Source organism: Dicentrarchus labrax, unplaced genomic scaffold (assembly GCF_905237075.1).
Source record: "Dicentrarchus labrax unplaced genomic scaffold, dlabrax2021, whole genome shotgun sequence".
Taxonomy (NCBI): Eukaryota; Metazoa; Chordata; class Actinopteri; family Moronidae; genus Dicentrarchus; species Dicentrarchus labrax.
Genome location: NW_026136706.1, coordinates 10,307,318 through 10,332,648, shown reverse-complemented (window position 1 = coordinate 10,332,648; position 25,331 = coordinate 10,307,318). Strand labels below are relative to the sequence as shown.

Here is a 25,331-nt window from a genome sequence, read left to right as displayed (position 1 = left end):
CAGTATGATTACTACTACTACTACTAAACTCATTCATATATTTTAATTTAAAATTATTAAAATGGTATCAGTGAACCTCTAAATGTTATCAGCAACCTACAATTAGGAAATTGATGAAAACAACCTTTCTAGGAAACACAGACAAGAAAAGCTAACGCAGATAAGTAAAATCTCCAATCTCTTTTAAAAATGCATGTAGACTGAAAAAGGCAAGTATACTTCTTGCGGCTGACACATCTTCTGACTCATCAAGCTAAAATGCCCTTCATGTAGACAGAATGGGAGGGATTCGAATCCGGCTTTTGTCACATGTCACCTTCACTGTCCTTCCCATTCTGATGTTTTTCCTGTCACTCTGTCCTGTATATTTTTCTTTTTTAAATACCCCAAACCCAGTTCTTCCTCTGCTGGCTGGCTCAGAGCTAAGCACTGTCTATGCTTCCCACTCAGAGGCTGAACAGTTCAGTAAATAATATTAGAATTTATCTATAAGCCCTACCCCCACTGTGAGGATTTTTCTGCATAAAACTCTTATGGGAGTGGAAAGCCTATTTGATCTAATGAATTTTAGGATTGCCTTTCATGTGAGGAGCACAGAGGTTTTAGCCCAACGGATGAACATCCCACCAAGAGCATAAAAACACTGTAATGAGGGGCCCCTTAACTGGCATGAGGCAGTTTTTCTGAAGCAGAAAGGCACCTGAATCAACAATGAACCGAACAGCACAGGCACTTACATATAAAACCTGAAATAAACTCACGATGAATAAAAATATACATTAACTAGTTTTTTCCCCCTATCATCTGAGGGTAGTTTGTGAAAAGACTTGATTAAAATATATTATGCTGCAGTTCCAGTATCACAATTTACATCGCTGCTTAATAGACACTCTCTTTGCAATAATTGGAACAAAAGTGCTGAAGTGATCATCAGTGCTTGAGGGCTTAATAAGTAAATGTTAATGTGCTGTATCCATAAATTGGAACAGTTCCTCCAGTGATTGCAAATGCACAATTTAAGTATCTGCTGTTGCTGTTTATTATGGCAGAGTCTCAACACCCCCTCCTGCTAAGTTCACATTTTAAAAGGCAACATTACTTGATTGCAATGTAAATCGCAAGCCCGCTGATTTATTTTGGTGGTAGTCAATTTTTTGAGACCAACAATGAAGATGCTAAAAAGGTTTTAATCAGAGCGCCACACAAATAATCACCTCTAAAAATTAACCAGTCAGAAGCCAGTGATTTTTATTTATTTTTTAATAATTCCTCTTCTCACACTGAAGTAACAAGTCTTAAGTTTGTCAAGGATGCCCTTCAGAAACGGGTCGTCTATAAACTTTTCTTTTTTTTTATACATCATATTACATCCAACCAAATATATTACACTGCTGTCTGCACTAATTTTACAGTTCGGTAAAGTTAATAAAAAACCAATATAAACCTCTGGCATGACAGCACTTTTCAAGGTGAATCAACATGCGTGATTAGCCTCTCTGTAATGTTGCTGACACCCAATGATGCATAAAGGCTCGAGGACAAATATATAAAAATCTATCTTTCAAAACTATTTAATGAATGTCCCATATCTTCATTTTTGACATCTTATATACAGTAACTCAGAGGCAGTGCGGGCTGGGGCATCCAGCTGCATCCTTCATCAGTGACAGTAAGTGGACAGAAGCGTGAGGAAGATTAACTAGAGAATAATTTGGTTTTTGAAGCCGCGGTTGAGGTCTTTGTGTGGGAGGACAATTGAGTTGAGTATAATCACCTCGGAGGGGATGGTCACATTACAACCTGAGGAGAAAAAGCAAGGTTGTATTAAGTCTGTGCGGTGAAGTACAGGGTAGTAGACACAATACATTATATTTCAGTTGTAACTCACACTCCTGGCATATAGGAGGTGATGGATTTTACATTTCTGGTAAAGGTAGAAAGCCTAAAAAGCAATGTTGTGTGTGAACAGGCTGAATACAGCTCACAAAAAAAATCAAATGACAAAGATCTTCTAGTACTGGATGTGCTGTTTTGACACGTTATCTGGGAAGTACTGTGCAAAAACTTCAAACAATGAGGACTTAGCACTAAAGGGAGACAATGACAGATGTATAATTCAGTAATGCATCATGAGTCATTTTGGCTAGAAAATGTTGAGACAAATGTATGTGCAAATATGTCAAATTACTATCCGATACATGGTGTAGTCGACTGCGGGGACTGATCGCAGCATGGGCCTTTCCCTCATTAATCTGCTAACTTTTCATTTCTGAGAACACATTTTTAAAAATGCTGAAGAGAAAAAATACATATTTTGATGCGGAATATAATGAATATTTAACAATTCATCTGAGGAATGCAAGTTTCACTCAAGGTCAGAGCGTGCTTACCGAGAATGGTAATTGAGGGTGTGAGTTTTCCATCTCTGAAGAGGGTCTCGCTGTCAATCTTTGCATAGGGATCATTGGGGTTTGGGTCACTTGGTGTTCCTTCTACTCTTGCCCACTTGCCAATGGTGCTGTCCCATCCCACAATGCTGTTCAAAACACAGCAGTGGTCCTACAGGAACAACAACATGACAGAAAACATGAAAACTGAAACTGAAACCTCTAAGGGTTTCAGGTATCCAAATACGCCGTATTAGATATTGTTCCTATATGTGAATAATGATTGAGGACGGTCAAATCAAACTACTTATAACTTTAGATTAAAAACAGAAATATAGCTCATACAACAAATTGTCCTTGTAGGCAATATGTTATAAGTCGCCACAGTCTAAATTCATTTTGGAGACATCCAGTCATCACTGCAGACATGGGATTAAATTATGTCAGCCTCCAAATCGTTAAAAATGACATCTTTGTGAGAGGCTCAGGCAACAATATTTCTGGTGTGACAGACGAGCTTAAAGATAAATTCTACAGAAGTCTGTTGAAGTGTGGATAATAAAATGTTAAGATGTCACCAGCAGTAAATGGGCAGATAAATTTCCCTTCTCACTTAGTGTGAGCTCCAGTTTAATTCCAAACTTGATGGTTATACTGCAAGTGAAGCTAAAGCCTTAAACCTTCCTTAAGCATAAGACTTAGTTCACATTTTGATTCAGTTAAAAATAGCATAATCAATTCAAGTCAGACAGTGCCTACAGTGAACCTCATTGGCACTACGCTACATGGCAAGAAACCAGAATACCAAACCAGTGCGGGTCAGGGAAAGGCTCTAGTGTCCTGTGTTGCAACAAGCCCCGGCCGGTCCTGTTTGGGATGTGAAAGTAAATTGTTTCACAGAGGCTCACCTGTAGAGTTGCACCATGGAGGATGATGGATTCTCGAACTCTGACCCCAGCACCAATAGTGACTCCGGTGCCAATTGACACATTGGGACCCAACTGGATTGAGAGAGGAAAGAGATACACCTGTATTTTACTTTTCCACCCAATAAGAGCTGCATATTTTTCAATAAAGGGTGTTCTGATAATGGCACCTGTTCATTTCTATATATTTATGGTGTTAAACGCAACACAGTAGGGAAGCTTACCATAGCAGTGGGGTCAATGTTGGCTGTGGGATGAATATAGACATTACCTGGAGAAATGAAAGAGAAGTATCAATAAATCTGTTTCTAATATAAGAAAGGAACAAACATTACAGAAGATGAATCAACCTTACCACTTATTCTGGGCCCTCCCTCCTTATTTGAGGCCAGTCTTTCCGGATGAGTAGTGTGATACTGGTTGAGGTACAGCCGACTGGCATAAATTGCAGACCTGGGGAAAAAAAAACAACAAAAGGCATTTTTGATAGCATCAAAATCAGTGCTATCAGTATCACTCCATTTCTTTTGGATCAGGATGGTAATGTATGGTTTTGGTGTTCAAAGCACAATTTTTTATATGTTTAAATGTTAAATGAGGTCTGCTTCAAAAAGAATAAATGTCTAACTTGGCGTTTTTTTTTAACTAGGTTGGAGGCCTGTATGTATGACAGTCCAATGTCTCTCTTCTCCTCCAACTTTATTTCAGGCTAAAGGGTTGTCCATGTTGCAAACACTAATTCCCGATGAATGTGACAGCATTTATGACATACACACTTACCCAGCAGATTTAATCTGGCTCCAGAAGCTGAGGGTTTTATATACGTAGAGTTTGCCCTGTCCTGCCAGGGCAGTGAAAATGTCTTGCTCCAGCCTGATGGCCTCAGCTCGGTGCCAGCCGTTGGTTGGCTCCTCTCTGTAAGAGACAGATCATCAGTTTATGGCACTGAGTTACAAACTAGGGCCAGGGGCCTCGTTCATTAAAGTCTTGTGAACAAAGTTATGGGTTAGAATGAAATGAAAGCAGGGATTTAAACTGAAAAACATACTATAAACTGAAGTTCAATTTTCACTGCAAAATCAAAATTAAACTCAGCCACTTTCAGGGTATGGCTGTCAATAATTTCTGTCTTCATATTTTTTAGAAGAATCGAGTGGAACATTATTAAAGAAGTAGGTGATTTCCCAAAGGATGTGGCCTTAAAGTGGATGTACTATAGGATAACTTAAATACTAAGCAGATGATGAGTCACTGCAGGCAACATTTCTCCCTCTACAGCCCTGAATACTCTTTCCTGACCAACTTTACCATTCTCCCTGACTACTTAATGAACATTTAAATACACAGAATGTGCTGCATTGTTATGTTTTTGTACTAGAAATTGCCCCAGTTAAGAAGAAAACCAATACTTTAAGAATTGAAGATGAGTTCACATGGCTTTCTCTTTACACTATTGTAATTAAATACTCTCTGATCAACCCAGTGGCAACTTTACCTCCACAGTCTTTCTTAAAGCCAAAGAAAAACACATATTTATTGCCCTACAACCCAGCCCTTAGATTAAAATGAGAGCAGTGAGTTAAAATACATCACTGATACTAACTTTGATGGTGTCAGTGCTGGATTGAAACCAAAGCTGATTACCTAGTAGTGATCCAAAACTTAAGTAGAAGAGTCTATGTGTTCCATATTAATCAGGGTCTCTGGCATAGTGTATTGTGAGAGCCCCAAGATGAAACAGAGTGTTAAATATTGATGAAAAGAATATTTTAAAAGGATAGCATCCATAATCGAAGTTTCACCAAAAAGGAGGGGATGTGGTTAGAGGCAAAGTACTCCCCGAGAGATTCCGCAGTATAACCCTTCTCATTTCTATCAAGTATCTCTGATGTGTTCAGTAATTTTGCTGATTCGGTGTTCTCCTTGATTTAAGTGCTATTGATGTTATCAGGTGAATTATGCAGCGCATGGTTTGACCTTTTGTAATATATTTCAAGTGTCCTTGGGGCGCCAAAATGTTAGGTCTTCTCCACCACAGTGAACATTTGAAAAGACATAAAGTGTAAAATCTCCCCCAAAAAAACTCCATGTATTGATCCCGTGTGTTATATGGCTGCTGTGAGTGACCAGGGTGCAATCCGTCCACATGCACGTGTAGGCTGTGATCAGACAGGAAGCTTGTTCTAATGTTCAGAAGAAAAGCACAGCTGGGAATGTAGCAGCTATATAATTGTCACTGGCAACTATGGAACACAAAGTTTAACCAGTTCTTTTCTAGCTAACCTACAGAAACAACAGGGTAAACAGACAAGCGAATAAAAATAGATATGAGGAAGTCAGTAAAGTTCTGCTTGCCCTTAAGGCGATGAACAGACAATAGCAAACTGCATGACACAGTGTTTGACACTTGGGAGACAAAGCTACAATAAGGTAAATTTACTAATGCCAGACAACAGATATATATTTATACCTACATATACGATATCTCAAGTGAATTCTGTCTTTACTCTAGGGCTTAAAGCAAAAATGCGTCATACAAAAAGGTGTAAAAAACGACAACAGGTTATGTGCTGGACAGTTTCTTGGCTCTGACTAGTTGCCGGAAAAACCAAGAAACAGACTATCTGTAAAACAAGGTGTCATTTTTACGTTTCGGTTTTTGTACAGATTAAACAAATGCGTGTTAATGAGTGAGCTATAGAAGTCCTGGTAGGTGGATTTTGTTACCTTTGGACAGAGGGAAGCTAGGCATTTACCCAACATTTCCAGTTTTTGAACATATTTCCCAAAATGTCAAACCTTGGAGTGCCCCAGCAGTGCTTGTTTCAAGGGCAAAATAGGCCAAAAACAACAACAACAACCACACCACAAACAAATAAATAAATAACTAATAATCAAGCTGCTCTCAAAATGGGAGGTGAATAATTTGTAGGAAAAAAGGGGGCAGGCAACATTCACAAAGCACCCTATGCAATCTCAGCCTGATCACGGGTTATCTTTCTACAGCTCACACCATACACTGTGCACACAAGTGCTCTATAACTACACCGTGCAGCCCAAATGTACCAACTTACCCATCGTATGGATATCTGATGATTGTGTGAGGAAACAGAAATCATGGCAGGGAAGATAAGGGAAGGGGAAAAAAAGACAAATGAAGAGAACCAAAGGAATGGAATAAAATGGTATTCACATGCGTTCCCCGCACACAGATCCCCCCCCCAGAGCTTCAGAGAGAGAGAGAGAGAGAGAGAGAGAGAGAGAGAGAGAGAGAGCTTTCAACTCACAACAACATGTCCTGTTGATTCTTTTGAAAGACGGTGCCGATGTGCTGGAAGATGTCGGGGTTAAAGAGGTATATACCGCAGTTTATGATGTCACTCACAAACGTGCTCGGTTTTTCCACGTAATGCAAGACCTGAATGAAAAAGAGGCGCAGTCGCGATTTTAAGGTAAAATAGTGATGAGCGACTATTTAGGGAAATAGGAATAGGAAGGGTTAAATACCTCGTTCGTTTCCTCGTTTTCAACAATACAACCGTAGTTCATGGACTGCTTTCTGTTTGACTGATAAAAGAGAAACATTTAGGATACATCAAATTTTGACAGAACCAAAAAAAAAAAACAACAGAAATAATAACAATAATAAAAAAACTTTTAGGAGTTTTACTTCTAATAAAGACAATAACTGTCAAAAATGAAATCTCACCGTTGTCCCAAGGATAACAAAGCTGTTTGGTTCTCCGTGTTCCTTCTGGAAGCTGAGCATCTCGGCGAGAGGAAACGCTGAGCAAACATCAGCATTCAGAACAAAGAAAGCCTCTGGACTACCGGAAACAATCTGATCTCTGAAGTGATAGATGCCCCCTCCCGTGCCCAGGGCTGCATACTCCTGCAAATACCTGGGGTTCAGAGACAGGACGAACAGCATACCAGCAGTTACTCAGCAGCGGTATCGCACCACAGCAGGAAAACTACCACCACAGAAAACATGAACTTAAGAAGAAAAAGAAAGAAGCAATATTCAAGTATTTCTGTTTATGCCGGATTCAACAGAGACATTTTTTTTTAAACCACAGTTCAGAGCATCTGAGAATTGTTTTTAACAACTGGTGTCTCTTCTTTACTGAATTATGTGTCATTAAGAAGAAGAAGAAGAAGAAGACATTCTTTATTTATGAAACGTAACACCTTAGCAGTACATACAATAAATGTTGCGAGTGTTCAGTATTCAAGTAATTAGGTACGTTGTCTAGCTCTGTTGTTTACCTGATGGAAATTTTGAACTCCTGCTGTGCATTTAACAGGAATCTGCTCAGTTCTTCATTTGGTTGATAAAAGCCGATGAGCAAAATCTCCTTCATATTTGGTACCTGGTAACACAAAAGATCTTCATTATTATTATCATCATTAAATGCTATTATCTGCATCACAAAGCACGGGGAAAGAATGTATTAACACCAACCAGCAACTGGGACGACAAACTCTTCCACAATCACCCTAGATTGTGTACTACATTTGCTAATTCCCCACTGCACACTGACTTCGGTATTGCAGTGGCTCTCACCTTGGCACATGCTTCAATGTGATGCTGCAGCATGGGCACACCAGCTACTGGAAACAAGGGTTTGGGAACTTCAAATGACAGCGGCCTGAACCTTGTGCCTGAAAAGCAGTGTATAGGTGATTACTTGCAAACCAGACTTTTTCCTCAGTGTGAATTCAAATGAAACCAAACCCTTAATTACTTTATATGCAATGCCCTGTTCTCTCTGACATACAAACACTTTAATGCTTTTCTTTGCCTGTGTAAAGGCACCTTAAACTGCCCTCTTTGTTTGAAATGTGCCATACAGGCCTAAATAAAGCTGCCTTGTCCTTATGGAGCGTTGCATTAGGGGTGATCACCAGGAAGCACATAATCCCTATAAAATCTCCACTTGGTTTACTAATCTAATTTTAATATTTTTAAACTAAACACGGTTGACTGATTACTGAACTTGCGCCGAACTGAACAATGACTCCTAACACCTCGATTAAACTTATTATCTAACTCATTGTTGTAGTAAATGTGAGAAAAAATCTTAAAACACCTTTTTTTCAAGTGGAGTACGTTGCTATGAGTGACAATGGGTCCAAGAGGGCAATAATATTAGCCCAATAATAACGATAATAATAGACAGAGTACACATACAGCACACTTTTACCGCTACCTGCATAGACAGTGTTGTTATTTATTGTTATATTGTTATTGTTATGAAGTGTTTAAGCTGTTGTTTTCCTTTGTTTGTGTGGTGTGTCCCCTCATTATGCCACGTCAGTGATATAAGCAGCAGAGTTAGCATTAGCAACCTAGCTTCGCATTAACCCAGCACGGTTTACTTTAAACACACGACGTGAATGGGATTTCTTCTTACCTTTCTGGGGCCCTCCAATTAAGATAACCGCCTTCAGCATCGTGATTTGGTGAGTGCTGTCTGAACACAACCTGCGGTGGCTGTTTGGGAACACTTCCGCATCCATTTCCTGCTTGTGACGTCGCCGAGATCAGAGTGAAACCACGGGGCGGAGTCAGAGACTGAAACGGAGCGGAGGATTTAATAAAGACCTTTATATTCATACAGATCTTTGTGTGTCAGGTGTCCTCTGCTATTTATTGTTTATATATGTGTGTATATATATATATTAAAGTCGCAATACCACACATACAGGAATACATAATACATAAAATACAACATAAAACAAAAAATAGGGGGATTTATAAGAATGATAACATGTGGAAACCTAAAAAAACTAGGTAGTAATTAAATCTTCAGGCATAAGGAAACAAAATGAACTCATGATGAGCAAGAAATAATAAACAAACATGGGTGACAAAATAATAAATCTATGTTATTTTTTTAAGAAAAATAAAGAAGAAAAAAAAAAGTCATTTAAAAGCACACTCAAAGGAAGGCTTGCTGTTTCTCCATTTACAACAGTGAATATGACATTTACCTATAAGAATGACCAGAGATAGATTCATCTAAATTGTCCACGTAAAAAAAATATGAGAAATGTCATTAACCAATTCTTTATGTCTGACCAAATCTTTTGGACACAGGACATGAGAAAACAGTTTCAGCTGCCATATTACAAAAGGTACAAGGGTCTGTTTCAAATTAAACCTTTTTTTTTTTTTTTTTTTAAGAAATTCAGCAACTGGATAATAATAATAAAGACCTCTGACAAGATATGTTGGCTTAACGGGGAGCATTCATTGCATTAGGTGTTATTAAGGTGATATGCAGTATCTATCTGCATTCAGTAATCAATAAAAGAGTGGTAAAAGCATCCCAAACAAAAATGTTATAGCAACAAAATTAATAGTTTAATAGGGACAGAGAACCCATCAGACAAAACAAGTAGGCGATCTAGGAGAATTAAAGCCTAATACAGAATAAAGAGCTGAATAAATTGCTGAACCTATGAATATAAAAGGCAAATTAATTGTTAGTCTCTCTATTTTGAAACATATCAATCAGAAAATGACAGTTTTCTGATTGTTCTATCTTACAGTTATTGTATTTTGCAAATAATCATATTCCTCCAGACTGCCTACAGAAAAATGCTTACATGCAAAATTGCATTTGTAGATCTCTCTCGTGTTCTTCAAGACATTCACGTTTACAGGGACAGTGGAGCTTCATTTTATGAGACATCAGAGATTTCAGACCTTTAAGTTGAAGCTTTCTGGAATAAAAAAAAAAAGATATAATGGTGGCTCATTGGATGAACAATATTAACACCTTTGCAATATCAAGCAAACACATGCAACAGCCAACCATCTACCCATCCATACACAGTGTAGACCAGCTGGTTCCCAACCTTTTTCCATAAGGGACCCCTTCTTCTATAATTTATTAAATTGACAACCCCTGATTTAGTGACATATTTTATAGATATTTCATATTATATTCGTTACTGTACAATGAACCCAAATAGTGAACTCAGTAACCGCAAGACGTTTGTGTTATTTGTCATTTGGATGAAAGCAGATTATTTCCTGTTTAGGGAACTTTTTATATAATTCTGCCTGTGTTATGTTTAAGAAAAAAAATAATAATTTCGACTTGTTATGCTGGGGAAAGCGCAAGTGTTAACAATAACATTAACGATTGCTCCAAACCAAAGCAGCAAAATGGAATTCAGCCATCATTAATTTTAATACTTACACCTGTGCTTTTACAACCGTGACATGTCAAAAATGCCCCAGGTTAGAAACAACCTAACTGAAGGAAAAGAAATAAAATAAAATGGGAGTAGTAATACCCGTTGACCTGAAAGACATTATACCTGGATTGAACATTGCAACATTGAGTTTATGATAGTCAAGGCAGCCGTTTCTGCTTGTTTTAAATGTTATTCATTTCGAAAGTATTGCGAGCCTTTGAGTTAGAGGAGCTAATGCAAGCACACTTCTGCTTTTCAAATCAGTATTAACAGTATCATTTATTTCTCCTTTATTTCTTTATATGTCAGATAAATTACTGATTCTACTATCATCACTGTCCCTGTGATTTACAGAGAAGCCTTAAAAAGTATCGCCTGGGGGGGACTCTAGACGCAAAACACATTGTTTTGTAATCCTACAGCTTGTGTTTTATTGCATGCGCATAAAGTAGGTTATGGTTTTATTTGAGTTGAGGGAACTTATAGCAGTAGGAAAAATAACTCCGCTGTCAGTTATGAACACTCTTAAAGACAACAAATAACATACACAGCTCTAATGAAGCAGTTTGCTTTCATATTTCCTCATTAAAACGTAACCTGAAGTAAAACACTCTCCCATGTGGAGGTATTCATAACTCAAACATATGCAAATAAGAAGCAAATCTGCATCAAACAAACAGAATAACATTTTAGTCAACAATCACCAGGGGACAAGGTGCTTTGGTACGAGTCCTTCTGCAGGAGCAACAGAGGAATCTGAGGCGCGTTCATGTCTCCTCCAAAAGTTTAAAGGTTTTATTCCTTTGCATTCTCGCCCATCTCCACCTAAACAGAAGCTGTGTTGCACTTCCTTTATAAAAACATGTGCAAAAAAAGAGACAAATATTCAAATGTGTATGGGAAGAAGACAGTGTTTATTATACTGAAATCATTTTCATCCATTCTATTGTCACAATATAATAAATCCTCCAATATATTAAAAAAATATGTACAATTTCGCTTTCAAAGTTTTCAAATTGGCTATAAAAACCTTACTTCTGAAATCTGAAAGTGAGATCGACAGTCAATATCACACTGTATTCTCATATTACAGAAAATGAAATCAGCATCTTACTCTTAAATATTACACATTTTAAACGGATGTCTAAAGGGATCGAAGAACTTAGTGTATGGCTCCAGATTGCTTGATTCAACCTCACCCTGTAGGTTTAATCTTCATTATTACTGTTGGCAGTTTTAAGTAATTCTACAGGCTAACAAAAAAAAAAAATCACCCCATCAACAGCATTTCAGTCGTGTTTCATACATTACAATGCACTACCTGTAGTAAAATCTTTCACAAATGCTGCTGTTCCCCTTCCAAGTACTGACACTTGAAAAATACAATTCTAAATGTTGAACAATTATTAGCTCAGCAAAAAAATCATATGCTGAGAGGCACAAATAAGGGCTGTACTAGAAAATATGTGTTCCATCTCCAATACCTAGGGCCCACTTTCAGATGAATTCTTGCTGTTTCATGAGTGAATTATAAAATAAAAGTAGTAACCCAATCACATGAATCTCTTTTAAATTAAAAACAAAATTGGTTCAGCAAACAAAGATTCACATAAAAGACTAGTGTAAAGACTTTGTGCCCCAAAATATTGGTCTGCCTTTAACACAAAGTACCAACAGCAAAGAGTGTTTGTTATTCGTTAAAGTAGTAGTACCGTTATTGCTTAAAATAATCTATCAAAATAAACATTCATACTCAAATACTCAAGTCCAAAAATCACAAATTCCAGGGAGAAGTGTTACTCTTCAACAACACTGTAAATGTGAAACCAGCATACCAATTACAGCCAGTATTAAAGGATTTTAAAACAATGTATTACTTGCCTTAAAATCAACTGGGCTGTGTACTAAAAAAAAAAAAAAAAAAAGACACACAGTACCTAATATACTAAATTAACTCAAGTTGTATCACCTTGTGTTTCGTACACAAGAATCAAACAGTTGGTTGTACCTACTTGTAACACAAAGCTACTCATGCAAATCTACAATACTGCTTATGTCTCTATGTTAAAGATGCAATAAATGAGCCTTATCATGTCTAAAAACACAAAATTAACATAACGTACAGTATGTGCAGAGGTAACTGATTAGTAGTAGTAGTAGTAGTAGTAGTAATAATGACATTGAGACTATGTTCCTAGTGGTCTCTGGCACAGGTTAATAAAGAAAAAAAAATTACTTAATGCCCCTTAAAATTTCCAGTTTCTTTGAACAGATTGAGTCTTTTACACAGTACCTCAGAGCTCCACTCATCGTTAACTTACAGCTGCAGATTGCTACTTTTTCGTACTTGTTTAGCTCATGTCTCTTCTTAGTGTTCCCAGTACTATCTCCTGTTGTAGAGGTCTTTGCGTTTCCGTAGCTCCTCCAGCACCCTGGCCCTAAACTGGGTCCAGTCTTCATCCTGGAACTGCTGGATGCCCAGGGCCAGATGGAGCTCCGCAGTGTGGCTGCGCAGGAAAGGATTGTACTTCCTCTCTTCTCCGATAGTGGAGGGACTCTGAAAATGCAGAGCATGTCAAAAAGGAGCCCTCTTCAAATTTCATGTGCCTAAGTCTCTCTCCAGCGGCCACAATGAATTACATGACATTCTTTCATTTGCAGAAGACAGTTGTGGAGAACAAGTGATGTTTCCTGCCAAATTAAACCTAATGTCACTTCTTTTTTCCTGGCTATACCATTAGATCAAACTGAACTACAGTATTTTAGGAGTTCGGTGCATCAGTTTACACAACTTTCTTCCAATAGTTAATCTTTTAGATAGCACTGCTAAAAGCAAAACTTTCTTTGTTGTTTGTATGCATGTTTTTTTCTACTCTACCCCTGATCTGCCAATTCAAAAACAACCCAAGAGCTCAAAATCTGTCAAACTATTTCTAAAGGAATCAGACCAGCCACATTTCATGTATCAAGCACGCACACAATACAGAAAAAACAATATAGTCAATCATTGAAAGAGTTGTACGTTAGAAAGTTCAGGGCGGTGCAAATGTGTGAAACTGCCTCTAGTGCCATGCTGTACAGATGGCAGATAAAACCTCCTAAAAGTTTTGGATAGGTATTTCTCTCAACAGTGAACCTTTGCTCCACTGCAGACTCTATCAGTCATGAGAGTCGATTCCCAGAGCCTGAAGAGGAGGAAGCAAGAGGAGCGCGAGCACTTGGGCACCACACACACACACACACACACACACACACACACACACACACACACACACACACACACACACACACACACACACACACACACACACACACACACACACACACACACACACACACACACTGTGGGCAGGTGATAAGCCCTTCTTCCCAGGTGCTGGGAATCATGAATCCTTTCTGGGATGGCATGCTAGAGAGGCATAACAATGGTGATGTATCATTCTTACTGTGCACAGCTTCTGGCCTCGCTGCTGCAGCACCCACTGATATTTGTTTTCCCTGGCAGCGTTGCGTGGCTCAACCTCAGCAGCGAACAGCAGGTTGTCCTCTGCATACTCATGACCTGAGGGATAGCCAAGTCGACACAAAAATAAAATAATCATGCCCACACGCAGCACCACACAACCCTTTTCAAGACTTGGACTGTATATGAGTGCACTGGAGCTACAGTATGTGTGTTAAAGTGCTGGATTCAAGTCACAACGCATTCAAAACCACAAAGTCCACATCACACAAACACTGACAAACACAGTGTCACAACTGAGAAGATTTTCCTACCAGGCCATAACAGAGTATCGTCACTTAAGGAGGCAACTGTGTCCAGAGATGAGAGCATTATTGTTGAATTGCCTTCGAACATCCTCCCTGAAAACATCAAAAACTGGTTTGACTCAAATCAATGAGCTGAAAACAGGTTTCACAAAGCATTGTATCTGCATTTAGAAGGCCAGACTTCCTGTTTTACACTGATCAACTGTGTAACACAACTAATTTCTTATTGATTAAAGGTCATGGAGGTTATTACTCCATACTGTAAATGGTAAGTAAAAGGAAAGGCATAACAGGAAATGCATGTGTTTATTGAAGCTGGTTGTATGCTACTGTACCACTTACTCTGCAGTACACTAATTCATTTGAATAATTTTGTACTTTTTATAGTGCCTCTACTGCACAATTTCCGTAATTAAATTCCTTATAGCCTCCAGGCAACAGGGTAGTAGAATCAATACCCATTTAAGTAACAATTAGATTAAAAAACAAACAAAAAAAGTACGTATTCAATATTAGCCATGCAATAAGGATATAAACAGCACCTTGCAAATTTTTAAGAACAAACACTTACACATACATTACATAATTTGCATGCTAGGATGATATGAAAAAGCTGCGATCTACACCTAGGAGAAGTTTTCAATAGAAACGACTTGACTACTAAACATGCTTAACCTGAGTGCATGTGGAGGGGCCAGGCGGTCTGAGTGCACAGGTAAAAAAAAAAAACAGGTAGGCATATGAGCCAAAATTCTTAACAGATATGAGTTGTAGAGAAGAGTTTGTCTGGAAGTCTAAGGTTTAGGTAAGCCACCAGGTATCTGAAAAGATATGATTCTCTCATAAAAATAACAGATAGTACAGATAGGTAATAGGCTCTCTACCGTTGCGTTCACTGCCCCCTGATTTTCTGTAGCAGAAACTACGGTGGCCGTTCTGGGTCATTATAGAAACATAGCGGTCCAACACTGGGGACCACAAACAAGAAGACCCGCTCTCTCTATTCTTATTTTCAGGTGATTATACACTAATGAAAACCTACTTAAGACTATTATATTCCATTTCTGCCAATAGATCCTTTAATGTTTCTCTTTTCACTGACTGTATTAAAAACATTATATTGCCAATATAGCTTAGCATCAGCAAACAGCCAGTTCATTCTCCTTGCAGTGACTCCATGGCCCATTAGGGGGTACAAAGACTCACATTATGTGTAGAATAACCCCACATCAAACAGAAACCACAAAAGTTTCTGTTCTCTATGTTCTGCTTTCCTTGTCAGTTCTCTGACTATTTCTATGGGTCTCTTTCTCTTGTAACTCACCACATCCTGAGAGGAACACCAGGTCACCAGAGAAGAGGCTCGAGGGGGTGCCGACCGTCCGGCCATCGAGGAGGTAGATCATGTGGCCCACTGTGTGTCCAGGGGTGAAGAGGGCCTTAAAGTGCATACAGCCAACTGTCACTGAGTCCTTGTCGGAGAGAGGGCTGTAAAAGACAGACAAAAAATAAAAGTACTGCAAGGAGAATGTGTAGTGTTTTGGATTTAATGTGTTACACAATCAAATCAAAGGAAACGTGAAAATGTATGGACAATGCAGCAGCTCTGACGTAACTCTCCTACCAAACCGTTGGACAATCAGAGCAGTGGGGCATTACCACACAAACTACACCCAGAACAGCCAGTTCCCTAATAGGCAGGAAGGGTCATTGGCAAGCAGAGCCAACTGATTTATTATAAACAAAGTGTAAATATGCAGTATGTACAGGTTCTCTAGCCCTTCTTTGAAATCGCTTTGGTGTTAAAATGCACTTCTTATCAAATGGTAAACAGCTAGTTTTCTGGTTTATCTGGTCAAATCACTCACTGTCATTTTGTAAAATACACTTTAGTCCAGTGTTTTGGATGTTGTCGAGCTTAAGGTGACCTCCACTCTTGGGCCACAAGCCCCTCCCCCAGACATAACGGAACAGTTTATCATACCATGATAATTTACTGTGAAGTCAGCTGCTACAAGTGCTGATAGAGGGAACAAGACGGGCTCAGTACAGTCATACTGATTCTGTTGGAAAGCAGTGTGCTATAGTGTGTAAGCAGGGACTTACTGTGTGAGGCCAGGAATGTTATCAGCTGCATTTCCATAAACTCTGCAGGAGCTGTGAAGCCTTTTCAGCCCTTTGTTCCCCCCACTGTGGTCCCTGCACATGGAACAGAAAGCAGAGGCCGGTATTGTGGACGCATTTAGAAACGGTGTATTTGTTTTGGCCTTTAATCTACATTGAGCCTTTTAAAACATGAGAGAATGTATGATATATTCAGATACATGTCATTTTTAAAATTACTGTGGGTGTTTCCCTCAGATTAGATATTTCGATTTTGTAATCTGTCACACTTGGCATATTTATCCTTATCCTCTCGTGTTTTTTTAATATATAAAACCTTAAAAACAAACCACACATTAAAGTAATATGTATGTATAAAAACTATATAACTCACCAATGCTTGTGTGTACAGAGTATTGCTTCTAACGTCACTCCCTCTTCCTCAAGGACTGCCTAAGAAATTACAAGCGCTGTTAAAACCTTTATCGCCACATAAAACAACTCTTGAGCAGCATTTTATTCAAAAGCCCATCGAGCTGCAAAATACCTGCAGACTGTTGACACAGTATGGAACTTACTTGAATTTACTTGTGCTTGTAATGGATGCTGCTGAGAATGCACTTACACAACAAGCTCATTCACTGCAATCACAGCTATTGACAATCAATAGCTATAGCCGTAGTGAACAGAAAGGGTAATTTTCTGCATGGTAACATAGATCTGAAAGCCCCCTTTAAGTGGTATCTAGACATCATGCACTCAACTGATGGTAGAGGCATTCACCTGAACTGTCTGAGGGTCTGCAGGGTCTACGACTACTGCAACACTGGAGGCTGTGTCAATCACGAGGTAGCTGTAGTTGTCAGACAGTACCGAGATGGGAATTATTTTGATACCTGTGGGCAGACAAAGATATTACAAATAAAAAAAAGGTATGCACAACATACAACGCCGTGCACTAGCTTTGACCCCAACCATGGCATCTCCCCACAATAACCAGCATATAAGCACCAGTGTATGACGATAGTAAACAGTAAAATCCAGCATACCATCCAACTCCATGGGCTGAGCTGTGGAGTGTCCAGCGGGGTAATGTTCTCGGGCTTTCCTCATTTGCCTCTTGTAGTACATGTAGCCAAGCCTGGTCCTTGTGTAGAGCGTGTACCTGGGAAACAGTTCAAAAAAGGGTATAGGAAACACTGTGTCTGGCGGCAAAGGGACTGATAATGCTAACCCCACTATGTTGTCAAAAGACAAGCCTACTTCAAGTGAAATATGTAATAAACCTAGCGTGGCCAAAGTTCTACCAAGATATAGCTACATTAATTCATTTAAAATACTACTTTTCTTTCTCTATTTGGTGAAATTGTGCTCCAGGATGCAGCATTAACTATGAGACAGTTTCACCATCTACAAGTACAAGTTGTTTGACAAAAAAACAAAAAGACTAGGTGCTCATCAAAATGTAAGTTTTTGGCTCGCATATATACGCCGAATAAAGCAGTGAACAGTAAGGTTGAAGACCACAACTTCGGGGGTTGTACTTGTGGTTTAATGGCAAAGCAATATTAAATTAATACATATTTGAATCCAGTTTGGTGGGAGGGCCTCTCCCAATAAGAACGGCTAGATGTTGCTAAGCTACGCTAATGAGAATTACTACGATGACAAAAACATTTTGTGTCATCAACGGAGGCCGTATTGTACTCACGCGATTCGGAACAACGGCCTCTCCGTGCGGGCCATGGCTTTGCTCAACAATTTCCTCCAAAACACTTGTCCTGTGCGTCTGTAGCGAACACATAAACATAAGAAACAGAGGAAAGATGCGGTGGCGACCAGCGTCCAGTCCACGGAGGTCCATCCAGGAAGCGCCATAGCCTCCGAGCGTAACGTAATGACGTGTCAAGCGACACGCCGATCCAGGAAGGGAGGAGATATATATATTTATTATTTATTTATTTATGTATTTATTTATTATTTGTTTATTTAAGCTGCTGTTTTAGAAGCTGTGTGTGTATAAAGATCGGCTCCTGAAATTGTGTCTGTTGTACGTTTATTGATCTGACTCATACATATGATCAGCTGGTTTTTTTTATTTTTATTTTTAAATTAGATAATCATAAAATACTTAATGTTAAACTCTAAACGTGTGTAAATTGAAAAGCGTTCATTGTAAAACATTTTAAATACATATTTTATCTCTATCACATTCAAGTCCGATGCGATGTTGCTTCCAGAAACGTCTTTTAAGTTACTGTTGTCGGTGTTTGGAATATATACATATATATTACAAAGATTGCAAAACATGTAATTATATTAGATTATGTGTGGAACCATTCATTTTCAGCAATAACAGTATATTTATATACACAAAAACAAAAAAACTAACGTGTAAAACATGACCTAAGTACTTTTTACAGAAACATTAACGTAAATCTTCTCTTTTCTATTATTGTGACTTCATTTTAGGTTTAAAGCCTATTATTTTAAGCTTTTTCTTACTCCCATTAAGGGGAAATTAAGTCTTTACCCCAGCCTTCAGCCTACTAATATCTTTTTGGCATGCACACATGTATTCCACATTAATTTATACAAAATATGAGCATGTATGGCGTCAATATGGAATCGAGTCGACCTCTAAATAATTTAGCGCCGCCTAACGTTCCTGGTGGGACACAGATCAACATTAGACTACAGCTCAAACTGGGACAGCACACAGTGGGCTCCAACATCTGGGTCAATTTAGAAGAAAAATATAATAGGCCTATGGGAAAAAAAAAAAATATCAGAATGACTTAAAAATAAAAAATAAAAACTAAATGTTGGGAGTAGTAACAAAAAGTGTGTACACCGAACAGTCGCTGTGTTTGTGTTGTTGTTATATTTGTCATTATTTTGAACAGGAGCAACAGGAGTCTCCATGCTTTCTGAGACGGGGACAGTGTGAGTTTCAGTGAACGGATCCTGTTACAAAGATGCCATCCTCCTGTGGTGCAACTGTGCAAAGCTCCAAGGAGAGAGAAGACTGAAGGGCGCAGTGCTCCCATCTAAGGCTGAACCCACCAGGTGAGTACCAAAAACATCTTTATTTCTTTCCCCCCCCTTTTTTTTTTTTTTGTTTACATCGAAAGCATTCATTCAGATTAGACTGTAATGCGCATTCAGAGTCTCATTGGCTCGGTTTTTTTATATGGTGTATTTATTTATTACAAGTACGCAAAAATAGCTTGTGGTTATAATTAGGATCATATGAGGTTTATATGGAGGTTTTAAAAAAATGTATTTTATTATAAATTCCGATTGAATTGTGTTTGAAAGTTTTGGCTATAGGGCACAGCATCGTGTTTTATCTTTGGGTTCTCCTGAGTATACATTTCTTTTTCTGAAATATACACACCATTTATTTGTGTATTTCATCCCACATCACTCTGTGAATGTAAATGTATGTACATTTATAATACATATGTGATTACCTCAGTGAATAGACGTGTCCTGCAGTGTCAACAGTACTAGATTGTTATGGGTGATGTCTCCCCCCCATTAATGGATGCAAAAGGGAAAACCAATCAAAATTTGGTAACAAAGAAAAAAGAAAAAAAGAAGAAAATAGCCTTTTCCAGCAGATGATAAATACAGAACTTTAACTCTAACTTTGGACTATTACATTTGTTACAAAGTATTTTTTAACTGTGTTGTAGGTTTTGCATAATCAATATAATAACCTGTTTTTATTAAGTAATTGTAACTATGAAAGAAATAGGTACATAATTAAATAACACACTAACCAGACATGAGTAGTTGGATGTGTTTACCCTTTATATGTGTCATACCACCACTACGTTACATTCACAGTAGAAGTCAAATGTAGCTTATCACTGTCTACCTTCTCTTCAAGGCGCTCCAGCAAGATCATGACGGCTAAAATTGATAATCCTCCACCCTATGAGGACGCGCTACACCATCCTAAGTATGTAAACTTCCCCCACCAGCCACAACATGGCTCCCCTCTTCCACCACCTCCATCTTACAGCCCCAGTCCTGGCATTTACTCCGGCCCGCCTGGCTACTGGGGCCAGGAGGGTGTCTACCCGCAAGCCGGGATGTGGGCAGCCCCTGGCTTCTCTCCATCTGCGGTGCCCACCACAATACCAACTCTGTCTGCCGGAGTGAATCCATCCAACCCAGGTTACGAGGGGAATGATACAGGACTTTACAGTAAATCATGCTGCTTTATATTTAGATTAGCTCCCAAGTGCAACCAGTATAAATCACCACTTTATTATTCTCAAATCTGCAGGGGACATGGAGGATTTTCTAACAACCCAATGGGAAAGCACATCTATTCGGCATGCCTTCATTAGAAAGGTAAGCATTTTTCACCATTCATTGTCTCACACAGAGGCTTTTTACTGTGTGTTTTTCTGTTGTTTACAGTGCCTGTTTATGTCATCTATACAGCCACTGAAATGTCTTCTTGTATGCTCAACAGAACTGTTTGGTTTTGTGTTTGTGGGCAGGTTTACTTAATTTTAGCAGCACAGCTTGCCGTCACCTTTTCAGTTGTTGCTGTCTTTACATTTGTGTAAGTGTCCCTGCTCATCCCAGTCTAATATTTCATCTCACTTGCGTAATGTATCTGACGGGAGGGTGAAGGACGGTCTGCTCCTGAGTGATCCCTTATGTGTTTGCTTTCATAGTGACCCAGTGAGGCTGTTTGTCATCAGATACCCTGGCATCTACTGGGCATCTTTGTGAGTTACACTCTAGCTGTCAGTGCAACTAAATTAACAAAAAAGAAAAGAGCAACTCCCCAGAATCATCATGTCATGAAAATAATAGCTGTGTCATATACAGTAACAATTTTAGTGATTTGTCTCTCCATAGAGTGGTTTATTTTGTGGTGTACTGCATCCTCCTCTGCTGCAAAGAGCCGAGGTAAGCGTGGTCCTGGCCCGTGCGACTAAGTTAGACAATAGTTTTAATAATGTTATGCCATATTTAAATATTCATAACCGGTTATGATACTTCTGTTTGTATAGATTTTAAAATATTCATCACAATTTGTGTTTAGGAGGCGTTTCCCATGGAATCTTGTGCTGCTGGGAGTATTTGTAAGTATTGTGTGTTGGAGAACGAGACAGAAGCCAACAGTGTCTGTGGTCCACCAGATCCATGTGTCAAAATTTATAACATATTGTGAGGGATATAATATGTGAGTTGAAGACAACAAAAAAAACCCCCTGAAAATATTACACATGGTTCTCATGTTTTATCTTGCAGACTCTCGCCTTGTCTTACATGTCTGGAACAATTTCGAGGTTTGTTTACGTCTCCAAATCAGGCAATACACTGCGAATACAGTCCATTTTGATGTGTTACCCCCCCCTCCCCCCCTTGATATTTTACGTTTTTAATCACTATATCTATCTTTTACAGCTATTATGAAACAAAAGCAGTGTTTCTCGCCATGGGAATAACAGCAGTAGTTTGTATAGCTGTCACAATCTTCTGCTTCCAAACCAAGGTAGATGGAGATGTAAACTGTGTCTCTGTAGCTCAGTAGCCCGTGGCTTGTCAGAGGATGTCTTTGTTGTCAGTGTAAAAGAACGCCTTTGTCTCACATTACAATGGGGCACTGAGTTCCTTTAAATATTTATAACATTTTGGGATAAGATGTGAATCCAACTTCTCTGTCTGATGCAACTCGAGATGAATCGGTTACATTTTTTGGCTGGTACCTGACACATCCACCCTAAACATTCTTTATTTCTTTTTTTTTTACCCAATTCTGATCCTCTGTCAAATTATCTCGACTGCTCTTTCATGTGGCTTGAAGCATATCAACTTCGCTTTCATCCTCTTAATGACTTGTTTCTCATTACAGGTGGACTTCACCTCCTGCGGGGGATTTCTCTGCATTGCTGCCGTTTTGCTCATGATCATTGGGATTGTTACAGCCGTCGTCCTCTCCTTCCAATACGTGAGGACTCTTTGGTCAAATTCTTTAATTTATTCTCTCTCTGCTCTCACTCTGTTTCTCAGTGTGAGGAGTAGCGGCTCAGTAGAGTGTAAATGTATGACTGATTTCACATTGAGAGGCCTTTTCTTATGTCACTCGACAGGTCCCTTGGCTGCATATGCTCTACGCTGCAATTGGAGCCATCATTTACACTCTGGTGAGTCTACACTCGCATGAATTCAAGGAGGGCTTTTGAGCTTGGTAACAAGGTTATTGTTGAATAAAAAAAAAAGAGGCATAATGGTGCTTACACATGGAAATACCCGATGTTCGACAGAGCTAACAACAGGCTGTCTTGATGTTGGTGCAACAATTTATCATGAAGGTCCTCAGGAAACTTAAATAAATTAATTCACCCTTTAGATTCATCCAAAATGTAAAGGGTTCAGCCTCTGGTGATATTGAATATGATCAGTAAATTTCATGAATTTTTCCTATTATATTTAGATATTTTTAGCCATGCTCGAGGGAATGTTGCTCTGTCCACCAGCATGGAATATCTCAACAGATACTTTATGGCTGGATTTTGCACACACATCCGGGAAAACGTACCCCTATCGACTTTGATGATCCCCTGACTTTTCCTCTAGGACCACTAGTTGATCAAAGTTTTCACCAACATTTACAGACAATGACGGTTCCCACGGGATGTATCTAAATGACCCTGGTGGGTTTTTTTTAGGGCCAAAGTTTGTCCAATACTTTGGTTTATTTATTTTTTATACCTTTAAAACTAATGACATTCCCATCGGTCTCAGCTGTACTTTGCGTTTAGTGTAAGCAAATATTAAGTGTGCTACGACTACTACTACTATTTAATGGTTAATGACAGTTCTGTCAGATTTAGATCCCCATACAGCACTCGACAAAGACAACAGATAGACAAACCTATGTTTCATCTTTTTTTGATGACTGAACTTTGTCCCATCTTCTCTGTCTTTGTTAGTTTTTAGTATACAACACCCAGCTTCTTATTGGAAATCGGGAGCTGGCCATCAGCCCAGAGGAGTACATCTACGGAGCTCTCTCTCTCTACATTGATATTGTTCAAATCTTCCTCTTCATCCTTCAAATCAGTGGATCCGCTACTGAATAAGCGCACGGTCAGAGCACATCTTGTTACACATTTGGACTTACAGGATATCGTGTTTGTGTTTCATGAAACATAATGCTACGTGTACGTGTGAGCTTCAACATTGATAGCCGTTAATGAAGCATCCTATGAATTTAACAACATGTATTTTTTTATGTCAGTTACACTTGAGCACTTTGATTTATTCTTGCACTGTTTGAATCAGGGCAGTGAATGAAAGCCTTCTGACTTACCCAACTGTGAATAAGGAGAGAAACTAAAGCCTTGCCTTCTATATAATTATTATAATTATTTAATATTTTGTTGCATCTTTTTGATTTAGCAATGGTAATTTAGTAGGTCATATATGCTTCATGTAGCCATGAGAGATTACATTGAGCATATAAAGGGAGGGACATAAAATGTGCACGTTTAAACAATCTATTATTATGTGAACTACTGTATCAAACATTATCATTAATGAATTCAGAAGCAGTAAACATACACAACACAGTAACACAAATAATTGATGGTTTTAGAGGTTTTTTTTAATTATTTGTCTTTAGTCCTCTAATAACATACAAAACACCTGGAGTTACAGTTGAAGACCACAATCATTAGTCCTTAGTCTTTGCTGGTATTAGGAGGGACTCAGATCTGTATTAAGGTAGTTGTTTAACATCTCCATAGAAAAGAACTGAGACAAATACTGACTCTACTACTACTGATTAAAAGATGAATTATGTGTGTGCAGCTTTACAGCAGCTTCCTTAAATCACTGGCCAACACCTCTTTCTCTTTTATGCCTCTGTTATTGGTTGTTTTAAGACAACTATGTACACCAATCAATAAAGTACGACTACTGCTGCAACTGCTTCATTTTCATCTTAATGGTTAATCATAGTGGCACGTTAGAGTCATAGGGTGGCACTAGCTCCTTTACCATACTCCCTTTTCTGGATTGTGGATTAGTACTGTTTCCCATCACCAAAGTCTGTGTGTTAAGTCCAGTGATGACTGGGTTTGTCCGTGAAGGTTCAGGGTTCAAGGGGTCAGGCGCTTAGGGTCACGTGGGAACATGGAGGTCTGACGCACGTTGTGGAGACCCAGGTACAGCATGCAGACTCTCTCCAGGCCTGTGAGGGATGACATTTCAACTCAATAAATCTGTTGCTATTAAAAAAACCCACAAGACACCTGGAGCTATATTCACTTACAGCATATTCTCATAATAAAAAAAAAAGGTTTTTAAAATGTAAGCTTTTAATCCATCCGTCAGTAAAACAGAACATGTTCTGTCTCCTGTAGGTTCCCCAAAAATAGATATTCCTTACCAATGCCTCCACCGCCATGTGGGGGAGCTCCATACCGGAAGGAGTCGATGTACGCCTTGATCTTCTCCAGATCTGTAGTATCAGAAAAATAAATGAATTCAGTTGTGAAAAACTTGTAATAGCTTCACTTTTATTGCTTGCTTTCACAAACATTTACAAACCATCAATCCAACACATTCTCTCTTGTTGTAATTCAAACTGGTCCCCAATAGAGGGAGACAAAATTCATATGTAGATCACTTAATAAGCCTTTAACAGAGACATCTCTTCACCCCCCTACTCTTACCAATCTGGTGATGCATGGCCCTTTCAGTCAGCAGCTGGGCATCATGGACTCTCTGAGCTCCAGACAGGATCTCCTCTCCCCTCATGAACATGTCATATGAGTTGGAGTATTTCTGGATAATAAATAAAAGGAAGTGAGATCAAGAATTCAACAGGTTAAACAAGTTCAACAAGTTAAAAGAAGGACTGCAAGTCAACAAGGGAGTACACAACTTAAGA

General features: G+C 38.8%; 4 protein-coding genes across 6 annotated transcripts in view; 1 reads left to right on the top strand and 3 right to left on the bottom strand.

Moving 5' to 3' along the window:
• Positions 1–1,242: 1,242 nt before the first annotated feature.
• On the bottom strand, positions 1,243–8,867 carry gmppaa (GDP-mannose pyrophosphorylase Aa). Of its 2 annotated transcripts, XM_051404127.1 has the most exons (13): positions 8,731–8,867; positions 7,881–7,978; positions 7,583–7,686; positions 7,023–7,215; positions 6,821–6,880; positions 6,601–6,731; positions 6,388–6,402; positions 4,094–4,228; positions 3,669–3,766; positions 3,538–3,584; positions 3,296–3,388; positions 2,391–2,559; positions 1,243–1,800 (listed from the first exon to the last, which is right to left on the bottom strand). In XM_051404127.1, the coding sequence occupies exons 1-13, from the start codon at positions 8,834–8,836 to the stop codon at positions 1,700–1,702; spliced, it is 1,350 nt and encodes a 449-aa protein (XP_051260087.1). In that variant the 5' UTR covers positions 8,837–8,867; the 3' UTR covers positions 1,243–1,699. The 2 variants fall into 2 exon arrangements, with proteins under 2 accessions (XP_051260087.1, XP_051260088.1); XM_051404128.1 differs by lacking the exon at positions 6,388–6,402 and having other exon boundaries at positions 8,731–8,866.
• Positions 8,868–11,420: 2,553 nt separating this feature from the next.
• Positions 11,421–18,277, bottom strand: pnkd (PNKD metallo-beta-lactamase domain containing). The gene is made up of 9 exons (XM_051404129.1): positions 18,111–18,277; positions 17,449–17,564; positions 17,183–17,295; positions 16,794–16,852; positions 16,403–16,495; positions 15,621–15,784; positions 14,303–14,389; positions 13,972–14,087; positions 11,421–13,082 (listed from the first exon to the last, which is right to left on the bottom strand). The coding sequence occupies exons 1-9, from the start codon at positions 18,275–18,277 to the stop codon at positions 12,909–12,911; spliced, it is 1,089 nt and encodes a 362-aa protein (XP_051260089.1). The 3' UTR covers positions 11,421–12,908.
• Positions 18,278–18,529: 252 nt separating this feature from the next.
• Positions 18,530–24,942, top strand: LOC127365614 (protein lifeguard 3-like). Of its 2 annotated transcripts, none has more exons than XM_051403880.1 (13): positions 18,530–19,468; positions 20,298–20,587; positions 20,700–20,767; positions 20,920–20,984; positions 21,100–21,153; positions 21,287–21,337; positions 21,474–21,513; positions 21,683–21,720; positions 21,839–21,926; positions 22,287–22,382; positions 22,525–22,578; positions 23,368–23,524; positions 24,802–24,942. In XM_051403880.1, exons 2-12 carry the CDS (start codon positions 20,314–20,316, stop codon positions 23,515–23,517), a joined length of 978 nt encoding a protein of 325 aa, XP_051259840.1. In that variant the 5' UTR covers positions 18,530–19,468; positions 20,298–20,313; the 3' UTR covers positions 23,518–23,524; positions 24,802–24,942. The 2 variants fall into 2 exon arrangements, with proteins under 2 accessions (XP_051259840.1, XP_051259839.1); XM_051403879.1 differs by having other exon boundaries at positions 20,298–20,617.
• Positions 24,020–25,331, bottom strand: part of dars1 (aspartyl-tRNA synthetase 1) — a 28,078-nt gene continuing 26,766 nt past the window's right edge. The window contains exons 16-18 of the mRNA XM_051403878.1: positions 25,114–25,225; positions 24,828–24,899; positions 24,020–24,629 (exon numbers count right to left, since the gene is read on the bottom strand). Coding sequence (XP_051259838.1) covers positions 24,538–24,629; positions 24,828–24,899; positions 25,114–25,225 — 276 coding nt within the window. The 3' untranslated portion in view covers positions 24,020–24,537. The remainder of the gene's footprint in view (positions 24,630–24,827; positions 24,900–25,113; positions 25,226–25,331) is intronic.

Excerpts from the sequence above, each read along its gene's own strand:
- gmppaa (XM_051404127.1), bottom strand. The coding sequence starts at position 8,836 with ATGGATGCGGAAGTGTTCCCAAACAGCCACCGCAGGTTGTGTTCAGAC. Across the intron at positions 6,732-6,820 it reads AAAACGAGGAAACGAACGAG|GTCTTGCATTACGTGGAAAA; the intron begins GTATTTAACCCT and ends TTTTTCATTCAG. Across the intron at positions 3,389-3,537 it reads ACATTGACCCCACTGCTATG|TTGGGTCCCAATGTGTCAAT; the intron begins GTAAGCTTCCCT and ends CTCTCAATCCAG.
- pnkd (XM_051404129.1), bottom strand. The coding sequence starts at position 18,277 with ATGGCGCTTCCTGGATGGACCTCCGTGGACTGGACGCTGGTCGCCACC. Across the intron at positions 15,785-16,402 it reads AACATTCCTGGCCTCACACA|CCCTCTCTCCGACAAGGACT; the intron begins GTAAGTCCCTGC and ends TGTCTTTTACAG. Across the intron at positions 14,088-14,302 it reads CGATACTCTGTTATGGCCTG|GTCATGAGTATGCAGAGGAC; the intron begins GTAGGAAAATCT and ends GCTATCCCTCAG.
- LOC127365614 (XM_051403879.1), top strand. The coding sequence starts at position 20,314 with ATGACGGCTAAAATTGATAATCCTCCACCCTATGAGGACGCGCTACAC. Across the intron at positions 20,768-20,919 it reads GGCATGCCTTCATTAGAAAG|GTTTACTTAATTTTAGCAGC; the intron begins GTAAGCATTTTT and ends GTTTGTGGGCAG. Across the intron at positions 22,579-23,367 it reads GAGCCATCATTTACACTCTG|TTTTTAGTATACAACACCCA; the intron begins GTGAGTCTACAC and ends TGTCTTTGTTAG.